This window comes from Rhinichthys klamathensis, unplaced genomic scaffold (genome assembly GCF_029890125.1).
Source record: "Rhinichthys klamathensis goyatoka isolate OS25496 unplaced genomic scaffold, OSU_Roscu_1.1 h1tg000298l_1, whole genome shotgun sequence".
Taxonomy (NCBI): Eukaryota; Metazoa; Chordata; class Actinopteri; order Cypriniformes; family Leuciscidae; genus Rhinichthys; species Rhinichthys klamathensis.
Window position 1 is genome coordinate 362,712 of NW_026606817.1, and position 21,464 is coordinate 384,175.

The following is a 21,464-nucleotide window of genomic DNA, read 5'->3' on the forward strand; positions in this document are numbered from 1 at the left end:
TTACAGTTAAGAAAAAGTCTGTTGGTGGACCATCAAAATAAAGTGTTCGCAATGTTTTAAATCAAACAAATTGATAGTAGTTTCATGATTATAATTATAATATTTTTGTTATATAAGACTGACCATAAGTAGCCATCCTTTGTTTATCTTTCTTTAATGATTTTATAATGGCAGGAAACCCTACCTACAACAACACAAGCAAGAGAAAAGAAAACGGAAAATAGCTGTTTCCCATTGTGTGTGTGTGTGTGTGTGTGTGTGTGTGTGTGTGTGTGTGTGTGTGTGAGAGTGAATGAATGAGTGAGTGTATGTGTCTGTGTGAGTATCTCGGTGTGTATGTGTGTGTGTGTGTGTGTGTGTGTGTGTGTGTGAGTGTCCATCCCTCCCCCTCCTCACATGTACATAACCATGGTGCATCTGGACTTTAGACTGGTGAGTAATGAAAACTGAATAGTAATCTCTGGGCTGTTTCTTTTTCAATAAGTGGGGAAAGGTTACATGTGTGTGCATTTGTTCTGTCACAGGGACAGGAGCTCTGAGACGACACTGTCCCTCAGTTAGAGGAGCCGATGTGGGGGACATCTCTCAGAAGACCAGAGTTCAGGCTAGGAAGAACCGCACAGATCACCTCGAGGTTTATGTGACGTGTCCACAAGAGTAAGAACTCCAGCGCTGAGAGAGTCAGTGTGTTTAGTGGAAGAAAAGCATCATCTGTGTTTGCTGCTGGTCAGAGGGATGGAAGAAACATGTCTGCTGCTTTAGAGAAATACTGCGGCTCTGTTTTCTGGGTGAGTTTTGTGTTCAGCTTTTTAAGTTCTGAATGATAATACAGTGAAATTCCACAATATAACAGGCTAAAGTCATGGGAAATTCAGAAAAGAGAGACCAAATTATATTTTATCCAGCTCAGAGTCAAATTATGTAGCTGGAATGCATTTGAATATGACCTTGCTTTATGCGTTCTACACAAAATGCAGCCCTAAATGGTACGACTTAAACGTTTTTAATTTATGATTATTTTGTTTTCCATGACAACTGACATTGGTTCTGAGCAGGATTATTATTGTTAACTAAAACTATTCAAAACATTTCTGTTCATTCATGAAATAAAGCTGAAATAAAATAAAATATAAATATTATTTGAAAAACTTAAAAACTAAACGAAAACGTGAAATGTTGCCTTAGCAATAAACTGAAATAAGTTGAAGTTGAAGCACTCAAATTATTAACTGGAAATAAATAAATAAATAAAAATAAAGTTGAAATAAAAATAAATTAAACCTAAATACTAATATATAATATAACTATATAACTAATACATTGACAAAAGTACATAAGTAAACTTTAAACTAGAATAAATGTGAAAATTTAAAATATAAAATAAAAGCTAATTCTTTAGCCTATTAATAAAACATAAATTAACACTGGTTTTGATCAGTATGTGGATTTGATGCAAGTTATTTCAAGAATATGTAAAATGAATTAAGTCTTAGGCATAATTATTGTAAATTAAAGTTGTTTTAATGAAAGTGATTTTTCAAAAAAAAAAAATACAAATTTAATAGACTAATAGCTAGAATTACATTTCCATTTATTAATTTGCTGACTAACAAAATTTTTAAGTGAATCATTTGAAGCAGATTAAGCTATATATATATATATATATATATTATCACTAGATCCATTATTTGATTCTTTATTTATGTCATGATTATTTCTTTGTTTTTCTTGTTAGAAAAACAAAGAAAGAATCATGACTTATATAAAGAATCAAATAATGGATCTAGTGATAATCATGAAAGACAGACAGAGACAGTTATGGAGTTGTTAGATTATATATATATATGGTGCCATCGACAAAATTTGACATGCAATGCTCAGTATGTCCAGATGTTTACCCAGTATTCTTAATTTTATACTTCATGTTCAAAAGATAAAGGTACGTTAAAAAATGTGTGTGACAGACAAAAACTAGACAAATTAATATACGGTCTGAAGCCTAATGTCCTAAGCTGCAGTTTATAGATAAAAGGTCATTTATGAAAGAAAACAAAAACATTCTATGTTAGATCATGACATTGCATATGATAGTAATAAAAGCACTTGAGTCACACAGTGTTTTCTGAGTGTAACTACAATAACAGATTTAATCATTGACACACACACTCAGCAACATCAGGATGACTTCTGCTCTGAGTTGAACTCCGGCCAGTGTGTCATGCCTTTCATTCACTCTAACGTGTGTGTGTGTGTGTGTTAGAATGCCTCGTACCTGCAGCGGCCGGACCCGGATCTGCCGGTGTGTGTAGAGAGGACGGTTCTGGTCTGGTTCCCCGTGCTCTTCCTCTGGCTCTGCGCTCCGTGGCACTTCACGAGTTTCTGCAAGAAATCTGCCAAAGCTCCGGCCTCACGACTCTACATCTGCAAACAGGTGAAATCAGATCCCTATCATTCATCTCACAACAAGGCAACACTTTATTTTACACTGTCCACACTGTCCTTGTTACATGTTACATTTACTTACATAGTAATGCATAGTTATGCATAATTACACGCAACTAACCCTCAACCAAATCCTAATCCTACCCAAACTACACTGAACAAAATTATAAACGCAACACTTTTGTTTTTGCCCCCATTTTTCATGAGCTGAACTCAAAGATCTAAGACTTCTTCTATGTACACAAAAGGCCTATTTCTCTCAAATATTGTTCAGAAATCTGTCTAAATGTGTGTTAATAAGCACTTCTAATTTGCCGAGATCATCCATCCACCTCATAGGTGTGGCATATAAAGATGCTGATTAGACAGCAGGATTATTGCACAGGTGTGCCTTAGGCTGTCCACAATAAAAGGCCACTCTAAAATGTGCAGTTTTACTGTATTGGGGTGGGGGAGGGGATGGTCCAGTCAGTATCTGGTGTGACCACCATTTGCCTCACGCAGTGCAACACATCGCCTTCGCATAGAGTTGATCAGGTTGTTGATTGTGGCCTGTCGAATGTCGGCCCACTCCACTCCAACGGTTGTGTGAAGTTGCTGGATATTGGCAAAAACAAAAGTGTTGCGTTTATAATTTGGTTCAGTGTATATAGTAAGTACATGTAGTTGCTCAATATTACTCAGTACTTAAATATATAAATACACTGTAACAATGACACCTTAAAATAAAGTGTAACCCACAACAACCATCTTTTTAAAACACAGTCAAATAAATATCAAGTGGAAACTTCTTACTGTAATAACATGTTCTCAGTTCTGTAGGAACAATATCGCTGGATTCACTTTCAGAACGTCTATGTTCCAGCTGGAACACTGACAGCCAATCAGAATCCATCCTGGTTTAACGAGCTCGGGCATTTAAAGAGACAGCGCGCTTATAATAAACAGAAAGATATTGTGTGCTGCTGTTGATGCTAATGTAGTTATAGTTATAGTTATCGTTCTTAATGTGAATAGGCCTTTACAGTACGTGTCCACTGGCGCGGAAACCTGTTCGGTAATCAGAACCGCAACATCCTAACATCCTTTCAAGTGCCAGGACATTACCGTAATCCTACTAATGTAAACAGACAAATATACAACAAATGTTACTACAAACAAAGGACATTATGTTATTTGTTTCAGTGCATCTTTACAATCCATTATCTTACATTCTTATCATAATTAAAACTATCTTTTATGACCTTTTAAATTAATAGTGAATCAGTTTATATATCAAGCCACATAAACATTTGACATTCATGGTCTATTACTCATTCATACCTTTGAGATTTTTATTTTGTTTGATTTTTTTTTGGAATATCATTTCTGTGAGGTTTTGAGCACATTGTTGAGTGCAGATCCTAGTTTTCCCCGTCTGATGTTTGGATGGGTGCTCCTGGTTGGCCTGTTTAGGTTTGTGTATGAACCCCACGCTGTTCATCACATTGTTCACTCGAACTCATTTCTCCTTGGGTCCATCAGATTGTGTGTGGGCTGCTGTTCCTGACAGCGGTAGCGGAGTTAGCGCTCACTCTGGGAGAGGATTACGGGCCGTCGAGTGAATCCACCGCACAGAAACACCCAGCCGTGTTTTACACCAACCCTGTTCTCTTCGCAGTTTCATGGGTACGTTCATCAATCCTGTAGGCAAGCAAAAACACACAGAGCTGCAGACACTGGATGAATGTGTGATGTGTGCAGATAGTGGTGATGTTGTGCCAGGAGTCGATGCGGCGCAGGGTGAAGTCTGTGGACTCCGGGAGCCTGTTCCTCTTCTGGCTCCTTCAGGTGCTGTGTGCAGTTTTCCAGTTCCAGACGTTACTGAGGGAAGCGCTGGCACAGGTACACAAAACACTCACAGAGAACCAAGATACTGTACAGGAGAATGCATGGCAAAAAGTCTCCTTCATTTATATAGCGCTTTTAACAATATGGACAAAGCAGCTTTACAGTGATAATAGGAAATTACAGTAACAGAGATTGTTTTGGCTTTACAGCAAGTCTAGAATAAAGTTATTGTCCAGCTAAAGTTAGTTTTGATTGATTCACTTCCTTGCAGAGATCATTAGTTATTAACTTAGCGGCCGCTAACACGACACCGCTCTAACAGAAAACTCAGTTCATTTACACAACAGTGTTTAGTGCTCGAGAACGCAAACCTTGAAACAGGTTTTAAGGTGATTAATTGTTATAGGTGCATAACAGTAAACTGTAAACCCGAATAAGTTGGCAAAACTTAAATAATTTGAGGTTATCAATTACATCAATTTTTTTAAGTTAAGAAATTTAACGTTTAAGTAAGCAGAACTTGCAGATTTTTATTTTATAATCATATATTTGAATTGCTCTTAACTTGAAATATTTGAGTAAGCTAATTCAGACACAATTTAGAATTATCATGTAATCTCAACTTAAATATTTTTAGTGTAGAAACTTGACTAGCTTTAACCAGCTAATTCAAAAAATGTGACCTTGCTAATTGGTGACATAATGCTTTGATAGCATTAGCATAGAATAGCACTCGATGAATGAGTACATCACTTTAAAACATTTAACATACACTGTTCTCAAACCGAGCTCACGCTCCACTCGTCACATGATGAAACCCCCAAAACCCAACAGAAACTCTTCTAAACGAGCACAACAAAACATTAAACACGACTAAAAACACCTTTTCCCCACTCTCCCTTTTCAGTGTCATGGCAAAGCATGCTATATCAGGCTATATAAGCTGTAAAAAACCCTGATGTATCAAATATGATACTCAACATAAAACACATATGCAAACTTTTTTCAGAAATGGTTATTTTTTCAGAAATGGAATAAATGGTTCCATTTAAAAAAAAAAGGAAGATTTTCTGACTATTATTTCATATGTCATGCGTTACAGGGTAGGCTATATAACGGCACGGTACATGTACTAGTAGGTGTGTCACTACACCAAAAAATTATAAACTAGACACTTTACAAATTTCATAATCCTAAATATCACCACAAAGCAAACCACTAACTTCATCTTTACATATATTCACATATTTACTGTATAGAAAATCTAATCTGGTTGATTGTGTTTTTTTTTGTCTTCAAATGTAAACTCATAATTTTGTCCAGCTCTCAAACAAACATTATGAATTTCTGTAAAGCTCTTTGAAACTGTGTGTATAATGAACATTGACTTGACTTAATTTCATGTTTTTTAAATTGACGGTAATATTGAGAAATGCTGTAACATTAATAAACATTGTTGTTCATTAATAGCGCATGACACAGTGTGTCTAAAGGATCAACGCATGTCTGATCATTCCTGAAATGATTTCCCGCAGGATGAAGTGCCGGATGTCCCACGGTTTTCCCTGTTCTACATCGGTTATGGACTGCAGATCATCGCTCTGGTTCTATCAGCCATCGCTGACCTCTCACCGGAAGTTAAGAAACGCTCACAAACGGTACAGAAAGCATGCGAGAAATGCCACTTGATGTCACTTGTAATAAACGTATATTTCTCTTATGTACTTTCTCTAATTCTTCACAGAATCCCGAAGCAAAAGCAACGTTTCTCAGCAGGATCACCTTTAACTGGTTTAACAGGTGGATCTGAGTTTATTGTGTTCCTTATCTTGCTTTTTATAGTTATTTTGACTGATTAGACCATGTGCCGATGACTTTCTGCGAGTCACTGTTGTGTCTGTATTACACACAAATTATGTGTATATATATACACACATACAGTCAAACCAAAAATTATTCAGACACCAGATATAATTGTTGATATTTTTTACGGTTCGCGTACCAACCCCGAAGTGATAAAAAAAAAATTCTGTATCAAAATTTATAGGGAAGACAAGTAGTTTGTTTAGACATGGTTTGTAGGGAATTACAAACCTGCGCACATATATTCAAATGCACATAACTATAGAATCAATTCTTAATGCGCATGTGAACGCCATCAGCGTTTATCACAGGTTCAGTTTAAAGTCTGTTTAGAGAGAACGGTGTCGTCTTAGCGGACCCTAATTTAATAACAAATGCTCATTTCAACGGAAGTGAATCAATCAAAACTAACTTTAGCTGGAAAAAAATCACATTATTCAAGAACCGCTATAAAACCAAACCAACCCAGCTAACAATGACCTGGCGGTCCACCAGCGTTTTTTGGGCGGCACAAAGTCAGCGGCTTGACACGGTCGGACCTCCGGCGGCACACCATTGGCAAAACGACCAATCTGAAAATGCGGTCGGTCCGCCAGCGTTTTTTGGGTGGCACGCCACCGGCGGCTTTCCGCGGCTGGGCCAACGTCGGCACACCAGTGGCAAGCCGATAGTCGGTCCAGTGTTGCTGAGCACTTACAGGACATCTTTAATTTATAAATGTATATTTATTTTTAATTTATTTTTTACAGTTAAAAAGAATCTGAAAGCACTGAATAAAAAAAATGTGAAACTGACATAGCTGCAAGTAGCTATATCAAAAGTGTTGGTGGTATAAAAAACACTGCCTATAAGCATTTTTAGCACGCGTTCAAATGAAATATGGGGCTTGAGTGTTCGTAAAAACAATAATAAAAAAATCTGATATTATAAAAGTGCCACAATTGTCCCACTATCACGTGCTGGAGTGGTAATTTGCACCGAACGGGTCATATAACTTCAAAATAAGTTTTAAATTCATGATTTAATAATGAGATTTTTATTCAAGTAAGGTTCTAATTCTAGATGTATGTTTGTAAATGCTGCGTGACTTTGACGCGTTTTAATGGACGTGCGCGTGAATATTCGAGTCGCCTTAAAACACTGGAGCAGAGATGAGTTACCATGGAAACGGCGCAGGACGCGTCACCAGTGCAACAGACAAGCAGCAAAACTCCGACTCTCGCTGTTGATTTCACTGCTTTCAGGTGAGTTTAGTCCCTAAAATCACACAAATAATACACACAACTGTTCTTGACACTTCTCTTACTTGTAATTGACACGCTTCTGTTGAATATTTACTTTATAGAAATGGTTTACTGTCTTCGAGAAAGTCCGTTAGCATCTCAACCGTTTTCAGAAGAGGTAACGTTGTTAGGCTAACGTTATAGCTTGCTTTTGTTTATGAAGGTTTGGGCTTTTAATCACATCTTATGTGTAGATGAGAGGTTTTGATAGTTTTGTAAAGATTTTGCTTGGAAGTGAGCTAATTTATTTAACATAAACGTATGTATTTAACATAAAAGTGCTGTTAATCGATGACGTCACTTACACGACTGAAACTAGCTCAATGGTTAATAAATATTGATAAAAATTGTTCTGTGATTTCAGCAGCAACAAAATAATCCCTCTACAACAGAGGAAAAGTTCCACTACTTCAACATTTCTGAAGAAAGCTGCTGCTGGAGAAGTGGGAAACACAGGTGAAGTGAGGAAGCTCATTAAATAATCTCATATCATTTTTTTCACTATATTTTTCACCTATATCACCATGCATCTGTTCTCATTTTTTAAATTTCTCATATTTACATTTTTTATTTGTTTAATTTATTTTAAGGTTTTGACATCCAAATGTAAGTTACACTGTTTGAGCAATATTAACCCTCATTTTGTGTTTGGGTCATTTTGACCCAGAGAAGATTTTATTTTTCCCTAAAATACTAGTTAATGTCATTGCATTGGACTGAAACTTGGTGACTTTGTTCACAAAGGATATAATTAAGTTATATATCTATGCACAAACTGGTTTTAGTCTGCAGTGACCCTGTTTCAAAAGAATCTTTCTTTCATGTTCTTAGTTTCATCACAGTTTTCAGACAAAATATTATGACATTGTGTTTTGGGACTAAAATGTAAAAATATAGATGTTATAGAACAGACACATATAAATGCTTCACAGTGTCTTGCTTGGCATTCATTTTGTAGCAGCACAATGGCGAATAAGCTCTCTGTGCATGATGTTCTTCATCAGATCATTGATCGAGACACCAGTGAGGAGGAGGCGATGCAGGATGAATCTTGCAGTGAAGGAGCATTAGAAAGATGTTTTAGAAGAAGCCACCACTGAGCTAGAGACCTTGAAACCACTGATGAGCAGCATCTTCTGATGATGAGGGCCAGCTGATGCTACGGTTACATTCTGGTCGAAAGATGTAAGTTTGTCCTGGTCTTCATCCCCACGAGGCAAGGTAGTTTTTCTTCTGAGATTCATCCTCACTAGAATCTCGATCAATGATCTGATGAAGAACATCATGCACAGAGAGCTTCTTCGCCATTGTGCTGCTACAAAATAAATGACAAGCAAGATACTGTGAATCATTTATATGTGTCTGTGCTATAACATCTATATCTGTAAATTTTCATCTTTTTCTGTGTGAGAACATCTAGTCCCAAAACACAATGTCATAATATTTAGTCTGAAAACTGTGATGAAACAAAGAACATGAAAGATTCTTTTGAAACAGGGTCACTGCAGACTAAAGCCAGTTTGCGTGTGTGTGTGTGTGTGTGTGTGTGTGTGTGTGTGTGTGTGTGTGTGTGTGTGTGTGTGTGTGTGTGTGTGTGTGTGTGAGTGTGAGAGTGTATGTCAGATAGATGAATGGATATTAGATGCAGTTCAGGGTAGGATCAAGTTTCTTTCTGTGGAAAAGAATGTGTAATACTCAAAATAGTTTGTGTGTTTTAATGTGTGTGTTTGTTTGGGAAGCGCGTTTGCATGTATCGACACATGCACAGATCCAAGGGCTCAATGTTTGCAAGCACACATGTACATATGTGTACATGAAGATGTTCATATTGTATTTAATATTTTCGAAATTATTTATAAATAATGCTTTTTTTACAAAGAAAATGAGATGCCTACTCTTAGATAAATGAGGCCTATGATTAATCAGATGCAAACAGAATTATAAAACCAGTACTAATTAAAAGAGAACAAGTTGACAAAAAGATTGAATCCAATATTGGGTGATAATATGCATAACAAGTGATTTATAAGCTATTTCTTTAAAGGCCGGTCATTTTTTACCAGGAACACCACAAGTGTTATAGGGGTTTGAACACAACATAATGGATAAGTAAACCTAAAAACATAAATTCTGTTATCCTAATTAAGAAATCATTTTCTGTATATTCTTTCTCTTTTCTGCAATTCACTTCTGCTGTAGCTTCTTTCCTTTTAATAAACCTGTTATTGTATAATATTGTTGGCTCTGTAACAAATGGTTTGTTGTGTTCCTAGATCTTCCATGCTGATGCCCTGCATCGTAGCAGAGTTGAGCTGATCATCATCTCTAAGGCACCATCAACCATACATGACTAGTAAGTAAAACTAAACCAAAGACAAATTTCCACTTGTGGACAAAGGAACTAAACTAAAACTTCAAACATACACTAATGTTAAACACACTAATGTTGTTGGTACAATTTTTTTATGTTTTGAAAGAAGTCTCTTATGCTCACCAAGACTGCATTTATTTAATTAAAAATACAGTAAAAACAATAATATTGTGAAATAATATTAAAACATTTAAATAATTGTTTTCTATGGAGAAGCATCAAATCATCCTTCAGAAATCATTCTAATATTATAATTTGATGAAACATTTATGATTATTATCAGTGTTGAAATCAGTTGTGCTTGTCATATCTTTTCTTCCTTAAGCAGTAATGACCACTGACGACTTGAATTACATAAAACTAACTGTTTACTGAAGTTTACGAACAGGATTACAAATGAATACAGCGCACACACATGGATGTCAATCTCATCACTCTTCTCTCTATTCTATCTGCGCGCTCTCGCCCCGATGCATTTTGGGTCGACTTTTCTTAAAGCTGAACAACCTTGTAAATGACAACACTGTTTCTGTTATTATTAAAGATAATTAATTAAACATTTCTATTCTAATTAATTCACAACAGTGCTGCTTCATATTTTTGTGTTTTTCAGGATTATTTGATGAATAGAAAGGAAAAAAGCAGCATTTATTTGAAACAGAAATCTTTACTCTCTCTTCTGGTCAATTTAATGCATCCTTGCTGAATAAAAATATGAATTTATTTAATTTTTTTAATTCTATTGAACCCAAACTTTTGAACAGTAGTATAAACTACCATTTACGTATGTTGGGTCTATTTAACAATTAATTCTGGAGAGAGAAAAAAGAAAATGGAATAAATTGTTACACTGGTTTACACAAAAATATTAATCAGCACAACTGTTTTTAACATTGATAATACTCAGAAATGTTTAGGACGTTTGCATTGTAATAATGTATGGTGTTCAAATATAAAAATGCTGACTCGTTAGTCATGTTTTCTCATTAAAATCAGACAAGTTCCTATTAATTCAATTGAATGTGAGGGAATAACTCTAGAATAACCTTCCTGATAATGTTTGGGGCCCAGAAACACAATCCTAATTTAAATCTAGATTAAAGACGCATCTCTTTATTCAAGCATTCAATTAACACATCTCATAATCTTGCACTATAAGACTATAAAATAGTAAAAAGTGCACATGATCATCTTTTGCCTGAAATATTACAGCAGGTATGCTAATCTTTCTCCTATTGTTTCCCTGTTTCTATCTCAGGATGCTCGGCAAGTTTACTAGATATTACAGCAGCTCCAGTTTGGATCCAGCCTCACTTGTGAAGACTTCTAATGACACCAACACTCTTGAAGACTTCAGATGATGACAACTATAGATGGACATAAAAAACTGCCAGATATTAACCTTATATTGCATTGGCCCGGTTTCACAGACAATCTGCAAACTTGCCCTTTTGAAATGTTGAAGGATAGCAAAAATTTGTCTGTTTAAAGCCTGGAACACACCAAGCCGACGCTGACGAACTAGCGCCGATGAAAGCCGACTGTGTTGTCGCCTCTCGTCGGGGTAAAAAGCTGCACTTGAACACACCGAGAGAACTACAGGCGACTGTCAGCTAGAATGCGCGTTCTGCGCCTGCGTGTAAATGAGACAATTAACTGTCTATTTCTGCAGATATATTCTCTATATTCGTCATTCAAAAAGGGAAACCGACGCTGTCGGCTGCAGATACACAAACCATAAACAAAGCAGTGTGTGCTTACCGTTCTGAATATCAATCCTGCTAAACACTTTCTTTATTCCACTCCGCTCGTGTTAATATTGAAATATTCAAAGAAGTTTTGACTTCTTTGCTCGCTGTTTTGCTATTATTCTCCTGCATTGACTCTTTCACTAAGCTGAACAGCCAATCAGAGTTCTCTCTTTCACCGACGGCCCGACGCCGATTCAACATGTCGAATCGGCCGAAACAAAGCCGACGAGGACCAATTTCAGCCGACGGCACGGAACCGTGCGGAACACACCGAGGAAACTCAGTCGGACGACGCACAAAAACTGCCCGACGGCCGACCGTCGGCTTGGTGTGTTCCAGGCTTAACTGAACATGACTTTAAACTCATGACTTGTATCTTATGGACTTTACTTTGTTGCCAGAAGATGCTCTCCAGTGAGTAGCAGTCGCCTCTGGCTGATTAAATTATATTTTGTGATTGTAACCATGAACATGCATTTTCTGTAAAGCTTCTTTGAAACGATTTGTGTTGTGAAGAGCACTATATGGTTTTACTATGGTAAAACTATCAACCATGTTATTTTTTTTCAAAACCATGGTTCAACTAGTAATATTGCTGTAATAATTGCTGTAAAATTATGGTAATCATGACTATAACCATAGGTTTTTAAACCTTGGTTGTTGTGAAAATGCTGCAAATGCTGTGGTAAAACCATATGGTTAATTTTCATAAGGGTACTACAAATATACTTAAATTATCCTATAATGTACTTGACTAATAGTCACGTTGAGTAAAATAATCTGATAAATATAAATGTGTTGTTAATTTAATCTGTCCACTGAAAATTAATCTAATAAAAATATATTTGCAACTGCTATTGAGACTGGTGTACATTGCTTATTTTTTTTATCCATTATAGTGTAAGGCCATTTTGGTTAGCATGAGTAACTGATTATAAACCGTGGACCGACCGTGGTCCGCCAGAAAACACTTATTATAAACCAGCGGCACGATAGCGGACCACCGTCGGGAAAGCGGCGTCTGCCGCTGGAGGTCCGCTAGAATAACGATGAGCAAAACGCCAGTGATCCGCCGGCGGCGTCCGCCAGTGGGCCGCCGACTTTGCCACCGGTGGTCCACCACTGGACCGCTGGACTCATGTTAGCTGGGAATCTCTGTTACCTTAAATTATATGTTTATCACTGTAATGCTGCTTTGAAACAATCTACATTGTTAAAAACGCTATATAAATGAAGATGACTTGACTTGAGTGAGTGCAGGACACTATAGTTAATTTATGTAAGTGAGGAGAGCAAGGTGTCTGAATACATTTAGGTTTGACTGTGTGTGTGTGTGTGTTCTGCATAACAGCGTTGTGAATGTTTTCCCTCAGCATGGTCCTCAAAGGCTATAAGCGGCCTCTGGTTCAGGAGGACATGTGGGATCTGAACGAGGAGGACTCCACTCACTGGATCTGCCAGCAGTTCGAGGACGTCATGGCGAGAGAGCTGAGGAAGGCTCGCGGCGTCTTACAGAAGAAGCGAAGCAAGCGGCCGACGCGCGGTGAGGCTCAGAACGGCTTGGCCAAAGGAGTCAGTCAGGATGTTCTAGTTATGGTACGTCTTAGAAAAGTGTGTGTTCACTGCTCCTGTTTACTGCGAACTATTAGTGTTGGTTTGCATTGCACAGACTGAGAAAAACTTAAAACTTAAAAAAACAAACCTCTAATTTATTACAGCCAAATTTATTCGTTTTTCTCATTGTATGGTTTGGGTTCAAACCTTTAATTCTGATGAAATATCTGCAAATATAGATAAACAAATATAAACAAAATCAGCTACAATAATATAATTTTCAATTAGGAGAAAAGATTTAGTTTAACTAATATAAATAAGACCTTAATGTTTGTTGTAATGTCTTTTTAAAATGCGTCATATTTTCTGTTAGGTACTAACAACAAAAGAAATATGAAGAAAACCCACAATAATTTCAGCAGAAAGTAAAACTGTGAAGAGAAAATACTATTAAATCGAAATTGTGTCTCATTTTTTTCTTTCTGTAATAGTAATTCATTGTTTGATTGATTAGTGTTTTGTGATTACCTGTTTTGTATTTAGTTGATTATTTTGTGTATTTAAGAGCTTCATTTCACTCTATTCATTGTTGTGTTGATTGTGGTTTACACACTGTTTCGTTCACCTTCAATCTCTTTCTACCTTTGTATTTCGTTTCTTTTGTTTGATTCAATGAGTGTACGCTGCAGTCCGATGGGCTAATCCATCATAACCATACCATAATCTGTCAAAACCAAGAAAATCTAAAGACTAACTGACACACTCACAATGTTTCTTATTAGGAGGAGACGGGGAAAAAGAAAGACAAAAAGAAAGCGAAGAAGGATTCTGAATCCGACGACTATCCTCAGTCCTGGCTGATTCCCACCATCGTGAAGTCCTTCAAAGGTGTTCTTCTAGAGTCCGCGTTCTTCAAGCTCATACAGGATCTGCTGGCGTTTGCTAGTCCACAACTTCTCAAGTGCGTGCTCTGAACTTCTGCATCGTTTCTCGTGCACAAGACTTAAAGGGTTAGTTCACCCAACAATGAAAATGATGTCATTAATGACTCTCCCTCGTGTCGCTCCAAGCCCGTCAGACCTCCGTTCATCTTCAGAACACAGTTTAAGATATTTTAGATTTAGTACGAGAGCTTTCTGTCCCTCCATTGTAAATGTGTGTACGGTATACTGTCCTTGTCCAGAAAGGAGATAAAGACATCATCAAAGTAGTCCATGTGACATCAGTGGGTTAGTTAGAGTGTGTTGAAGCATCGAAAATACATTTTGGTCCAAAAATATCAAAAACTATGACTTTATTCAGCATTGTATTGTCTTCCGGTTCTGTTGTGGATCCGCGTTCAGTGCCGCTGCTGACGTAAGACGCTGCTGACGTGTGTCTGGTGTGTGTGTGTGTGTGTCTGGTGTGTGTGTGTGTGTGTGTATTCCGGTTCTGTTGTGGATCCGCGTTCAGTGCCGCTGCTGACGTAAGACGCTGCTGACGTGTGTCTGGTGTGTGTGTGTGTGTGTGTGTGTGTGTGTCTGGTGTGTGTGTGTGTGTGTATTCCGGTTCTGTTGTGGATCCGCGTTCAGTGCCGCTGCTGATGTAAGACGCTGCTGATGTGTGTCTGGTGTGTGTGTGTGTGTGTGTGTGTATTCTGGTTCTGTTGTGGATCCGCGTTCAGTGCCGCTTCAAAGCCATATTTATTTGAACCCGAATACACACACACACACCAGACACACGTCAGCAGCGTCTTACGTCAGCAGCGTCTTACGTCAGCAGCGGCACTGAACGCGGATCCACAACAGAACCAGAATATACACACACACACACACACACACACACCAGACACACGTCAGCAGCGTCTTACGTCAGCGGCGGCACTGAACGCGGATCCACAACAGAACCGGAATACACACACACACACACACACACACACACACACCAGACACACGTCAGCAGCGTCTTACGTCAGCAGCGGCACTGAACGCGGATCCACAACAGAACCGGAATACACACACACACACACACACCAGACACACACACACACACACACACCAGACACACATCAGCAGCGTCTTACGTCAGCGGCGGCACTGAACGCGGATCCACAACAGAACCGGAACACACACACACACACACACACACACACACACACACACACACACACACACACACACACACACACCAGACACACGTCAGCAGCGTCTTACATCAGCAGCGGCACTGAACGCGGATCCACAACAGAACCGGAATACACACACACACACACACACCAGACACACACACACACACACCAGACACACGTCAGCAGCGTCTTACGTCAGCGGCGGCACTGAACGCGGATCCACAACAGAACCGGAACACAATACAATGCTGAATAAAGGCGTAGTTTTTGATATTTTTGGACCAAAATGTATTTTCGATGCTTCAACACACTCTAACTAACCCACTGATGTCACATGGACTACTTTGATGATGTCTTTATCTCCTTTCTGGACAAGGACAGTATAACGTACATACATTTACAATGGAGGGACAGAAAGCTCTCGGACTAAATCTAAAATATCTTAAACTGTGTCCCGAAGATGAACGGAGGTCTGACGGGCTTGGAACGACATGAGGGAGAGTCATTAATGACATAATTTTCATTTTTGGGTGAACTAACCCTTTAATGTCTGCAAACATGAAATGTTCTCTCAAAGTTATGAACAAACGTTCTTCCAGTAACATTTAGAGAACGTTCGTTAAAAGTTTTCTGGCCTTTAATAATGTAATGTAATGTAAAAATGTAACTGCTTGTTTCAAAACGTTCAGAGAACATTGATAAGTAAATTTGCATAATGTTTGAAGAATGATTCAATGAAATGTTCCTTAACATTCACATAACCAAGAAAACATTAATGATCTTTAATGATCAGAGAACAAAGCTTTTATAACTTAATGGGACTGTTAGCAAAGCGTTCTTAGAGTATATTTGTGTTAGCTGGGCAGTTTTTATCAGTTATGATGAGTCGTTTCTGAATCTGGTGGAGCAATATGATGTGTTTTATCACAGGTTAATGATAGCCTTCGTTCAGGACAGATCGAGCCACGCGTGGACCGGATACCTGTACGCCGTGCTGCTTCTGCTCGTGGCGTTTGTACAGTCCGTTATTCTGCAACAGTATTTCCAGCGATGCTTTATCCTGGGCATGAAAGTTCGCACCGCCATCATGGCCGCTGTTTACAAGAAGGTACGCTGTAAGATCTCTGTTTTACACCAATTTATAATCTTCTCTGCAATATTCTGCATTTGTGGTTTTAGATATCTGCTGTCACTTTAAAGTGCCACTATTATGCACTTTTTGAGAGTTTTTGTCTCCTAAAAGAAAGAAGTGATTCTGAACCAGTTGTCATTAATTCAGTCTCACTTCTGGATGAACCTGCGTAGGTTTGTAACTAATTTGCATAATGCCAGCCTGTGGTGTTGATTGGCTGAACAGCGTCTCTTAGCTCCGCCCTCAAACACTGTAGTGTATCTGAGACTGGAAGAGTTCGGTTCGTGTTGTTCATGTCGAGAAGACGCTGTTCTCTTTCATAGGTTCACTCAACGCTGCGTAGCTTAAGACGCAGTGGGAACGCCCTCTGGGTGTGCCGATTGTCTGAAGCCCTCATAGAATCACGCCAATTCATTGGCTGATGGCGCGGGCGCCGCCCCGACGCTCTTGCGTCGTCATATTATATTAGCACGCGCGCGCCATCTGCTCCTCAGATCTCTCTGCCTTCACGAAGCGGCCATCTTAGCCCTTCGATTTCGTTTTTTCTGAGCCCGTATATTCGGATTATCACAAGTTTCTTCATCTGCTTCTTCATCTGCACTTCAGCGACTGCGATTAGTGGAACTCTGTTCTCCTTGCGGTGAAGTGCCATGGAGTTTCGTCATTGCCTGCCACCATGCGTTCGCTTTATTGCGAACCACGACCCGCACAGTAAGTGTGTCAAGTGTTTGGGTTTTTCGCATGGGCGTGAGGCTGTTCTGTGACAACCTCCTTCTCAAAACCCTCCGCTCTCGGCTCGCGGTGAGAAGGAGTCATTCGTTCCCCCCTGTCGCGCTCCAGAGGCTGCCGAGGCCTTGTTGGAATCCGCGACCTGGGGCTCGGATGTAGAGCTCGAGGATATAGAGTACGAGCAGACGGGTAGACGGGCCTCCCTCCCTTTCTCTCCCTCCCTCTCACGAGCACGCACGCGGTGTTAGGCCAGTCGAGTTTTCTCATGATTATTTATGCCCCAGCCCGAGAGCACGCGAGTAGGTTTCTTTCGGGCTGGAAGATAGTATTTACACCACAGCGTCCGACTCCGAGGATTTCGGGCCTGCTTTAGCTTCTGACGCTCTCCCGCCTAGCGGCCAGGAGGCACGGCCTACTGCGGCCTACACGGAGCTTATCGACGTGCTTTCGCGCGCTCCTGAAAAGCTTTCCATCGACTGGCCCGATGAGCCCCGCGAGTCACAATCGTCTAAACTCGACGAAAGATTTTTAAGTGGCCCTAATTCTATGCCTGAGCGGAGAAAGCTGCCCTTTTTCACCGATCTGCATCACGAGATCTCCAGATTCAAGGAGCTTCGCAAGGCCACGGATCTGGCCTTAAGGGCCACCAAGCATACTGCGCGCGCTATAGGGAGTTCTATGGCGGGGGCGATTGCTGCAGAGCGCCACCTATGGCTCAATCTCACGGAAATCCGTGATAAAGAGAAGGTTTTCCTCTTAGACGCCCCAGTGTGTCAATCTGGTCTGTTTGGGAAGGCGGTCAACACTGTGGTTGAAAAATTTCGGGCCGCAAAATCCCAGTCAGCTGCCCTCAGGCAATTCATGCCCAGGAGGGCTAGGGAATCCTCCAACCCCTCCCCATCTCAACCCAGAGAACGTTCTTCTCATAGGCTGGATTTTGCCACTAGGAGAAGTGACTCGGCTCATCCCCCGCCTGCTACGGTCTGGGGAGCCCGCGGTCGCCCGTTCCCCCGCCAGCGGCCCCATAAGCGTCTGGAGTTGAAGCGGTCTAACAAACCCTTCACCCCAGCCTCCTCGAATCGTTCCTGACCCGCGGGTCAGAAAAAGGAGAGCCTCCCTCGATCTACGAGGTTGGGACAGACCGCACAAGCGTTTCTGCCCACCTCTCACTTGCTCTCCTTCTCTAAACCTGTCACCTTCGCCACCCAGCGTGTTTCGAAGTGCAGTTACTCCTCAACTTTGTTCAAGCCATCTGGCGCAGGAGGAAGGAGACGCGTTCAGCTTTCTCCCCTCGCACCCGACACGTTTGATACCAGCCGCTCGCATCGGAGACACTTTAGTTTTCTCTCAGGAGCAGGCAGACCCTTTGGTCTTGGTCAAACAGGCAGTGGTGCGTCCCACTACGTGTCAGGACGTCAAGTGCTTTCCTTCACGCTGGACCGCGCCACCCCACGGGAGTCAGCGCATCACCCTAACTCAGGTATGTCCGCCGCATTGCATCACTCCAACTCCTCTATCTCACTTCTTTCCGGAATGGAGGCGTCTACCAGGGGTATCGCCCTGGATCCTCCGCACGGTTCGGCTCGGCTACACACTTCAGTTCTGTCGCCCGCCCCCTTGCTTCAACGGGGTCTGTCCAACCGTAGTCAACAGCGCCTCAGAGGCTTCTGTTCTACAACGGGAGATTTCGTCCCTTCTCCTCAAGGGAGCTATAGAAGAGGTTCCTCCGAAGGAAGTCAAGCAAGGCTTCTTCAGCCGCTACTTCTTGGTCCCGAAAAAGGGTGGAGGTCTGCGACCGATACTAGACCTGCGCCGGCTGAATTTCTCTCTTACAAAGGGAAATTCAAGATGTTGACGCTAAAAGCTATCATATATCAGATTCGGGCAGGGGACTGGTTCGTGACAGTAGACCTGAAGGATGCGTATTTTCATATTCAGGTCGTACGGCGACACAGGAGGTTCCTCAGGTTCGCCTTTGGAGAGAAAGCATACCAGTACAGGGTCCTCCCCTTTGGTCTCGCTCTAGCACCGAGAACGTTTACAAAGTGTATGGATGCTGCTCTGGCCCCGTTGCGACTCCAGGGCATCCGTATACTCAATTACCTGGACGATTGGCTCCTTTTAGCCAACTCCAGGGAATTAGTGACTCACCACAGGGACATTGTCCTTCGTCACATTCAGTCTCTCGGCCTGAGGTTGAACACAGAGAAGAGTGTTCTTGCCCCAGCTCTATGCACAGTCTTCTTAGGGGTGCGCCTGGATTCCGTTCTGATGCAGGCCCGCTTGGCTCCTGCCCGGATTTCCAGTCTTCTGACATGTTTGGCCCGCTTCACGCTCGGCCATCATGTTTCTGTGGGCACTTGTCGCAGGCTGCTGGGTCTCATGGCCGCAGCATCCCCCGTGCTCCCCCTAGGGTTGCTCCACATGAGACCGTTTCTGTGATGGATGAAACTCTCAGGTGCCCGGTCCACAGGACCGGTTTTTCGCCTGTTGAAGGTGTCGCGCAGTTGCTTCCGTGCGCTTTCAATTTGGCGGGACCCTCTTTTCCTTCAGAATGGTGGGTGAAAGCATGGGTGCAGTTTTCAGTCGCCAAATGATTACGACGGATGCCTCTCTAACTGGATGGGGTGCGGTTTTCGAGGGCAGGCCAGCATGTGGGGTGTGGACTGGAGAGACTCTCGATTGGCACATAAACAGCTTGGAGCTGAGAGCTGTTTCCCTGGCCCTCCTTCACTTTCTCCCCTTTCTCAAAGGGCAGCATGTCATTGTCAGAACAGACAATATGGCGGTGGTGTCTCATGTAAACCGACAGGGGGGTTCACGGTCGCGTACCCTGGACAGGCATGCACGCCGCCTTCTCCTATGGTCTCAGGACAAATTCCTGTCCCTGAGGGCAGTCCATGTTCCGGGGGTCCTGAACCTCGCAGCAGATTTTCTGTCGAGGCAGAAACTCAGGTCAGGGGAATGGATGTTGAACCGCCGAACAGTAGCCCTGATCTGGGAAGTGTTCGGAATGCAGAAGTGGGCCTTTTTGCATCTCAGGAGTCATCCCAATGCCCACTTTGGTTCTCCCTGAGCCCCCCAGCACCACTGGGGATAGATGCATTCGCCCACCAATGGCCGATGCGGAGGCTATATGCATTCCCGCCTGTAAAATTAATCCAGGCAGTTCTGTCCAGAGTTAGGGAGAGCGGAGCTCGTCTCCTACTTATAGCCCCATTCTGGCCATCCCAGCCGTGGTTCTCAGAGCTGGTTCCTCTCCTGGAACTCCCCCCTTGGGAGATTCCAGTCAGGGAGGATCTGCTGTCCCAGCTTCAGAGCAGGATATGGCATCCTCGCCCCGAAATTTGGAAGTTATGCGTGTGGCCCATCAGGGGCCGTTAGCTTTAAACTTTGGTCTTCCCGTACAGGAGACCATTGCGAATGCGAGAGCCCCCTCCACGAGAAAGTTGTATTCTTCTAAATGTTTTTTTTTTTAATCGTGGTGTTCGGCACACGCTATAGACCCAGTCAACTGCCCAGTCGGTCCAGTGCTGGAATTCCTACAGGAGAAGTTTGCTTCTGGAGCGGCTGCTACTACTTTGAGAGTGTACGTTGCCGCTATTGCTGCTCATAGAGAATCGGATGAGATCCCCCTGGGCAAGTTGAGGTTAGTCTCAGCTTTTATGCGTGGGGTTAGGCGCCTGAAGCAGTATGCTCCCCTGGAATCCCCTCCAGGGACCTGTCGGTCGTCCTGGAGGGCTTAACGGAGCCCTTAGAGTCAGCTCCAGAGCGGATTTTGACTCTCAAGGTTACTCTTTTGTTAGCCTTGGCCTCTTTGAAGCGGGTGGGGGATTTGCAAGCTCTTTCTGTTAGCGCGTCATGTATTGATTTCGCTCCTGGCTTGGTCAGAGTGACTTTGAGACCGAAACCAGGATATGTGCCCAAAGTTTTGTCCACAGCTTTCCGGTCTCAGGTTGTTAACCTTCGCTCTTTCCATCCTCCTCCTTTTGTCTCTGAGGAAGACAGAAAGCTTAACTTGCTCTGCCCGGTCCGGGCATTGAAGTTATATGTGGATCGCTCTGGTGGTTGGAGAAAATCCAACCAGCTCTTGGTATGTTTTGGTGCTGGGCGCCGCGGGCTTGCCGCATCAAAGCAGAGAATTTCCCACTGGGTTACAGAAGCTATTTCACTGGCTTATGAGGTGTGCAGTCTACCTTCACCTCTTAGCATCAGAGCACATTCCACCAGGGGCGTGGCTTCCTCTCAGGCCGTCTTTAGAGTTGCCCTCCTGGAGGATATTTGTGTGGCGGCAGGATGGTCCTCTCCGCACACTTTTGTCAGATTCTACAGTTTGGATCTTGACACGACTCCAGGTTCCCAGGTTTTGAATGCTTGAACCAGTCGTGTGAGCTATCTGGTC

At 41.8% G+C, this 21,464-nt stretch overlaps 1 protein-coding gene across 2 annotated transcripts in view; it reads left to right on the forward strand.

Annotated features, from left to right (window-relative positions):
* Positions 1-539: 539 nt before the first annotated feature.
* LOC130103852 (ATP-binding cassette sub-family C member 2-like) overlaps positions 540-21,464 on the forward strand; it is a 51,002-nt gene continuing 30,077 nt past the window's right edge. For both annotated transcript variants that reach the window (XM_056270190.1, XM_056270191.1), the window contains exons 1-9: positions 540-788; positions 2,261-2,431; positions 3,967-4,110; positions 4,186-4,326; positions 5,808-5,930; positions 6,017-6,072; positions 12,914-13,136; positions 13,877-14,055; positions 16,132-16,309. In XM_056270190.1, coding sequence (XP_056126165.1) covers positions 747-788; positions 2,261-2,431; positions 3,967-4,110; positions 4,186-4,326; positions 5,808-5,930; positions 6,017-6,072; positions 12,914-13,136; positions 13,877-14,055; positions 16,132-16,309 — 1,257 coding nt within the window. In that variant the 5' untranslated portion in view covers positions 540-746. The remainder of the gene's footprint in view (positions 789-2,260; positions 2,432-3,966; positions 4,111-4,185; positions 4,327-5,807; positions 5,931-6,016; positions 6,073-12,913; positions 13,137-13,876; positions 14,056-16,131; positions 16,310-21,464) is intronic.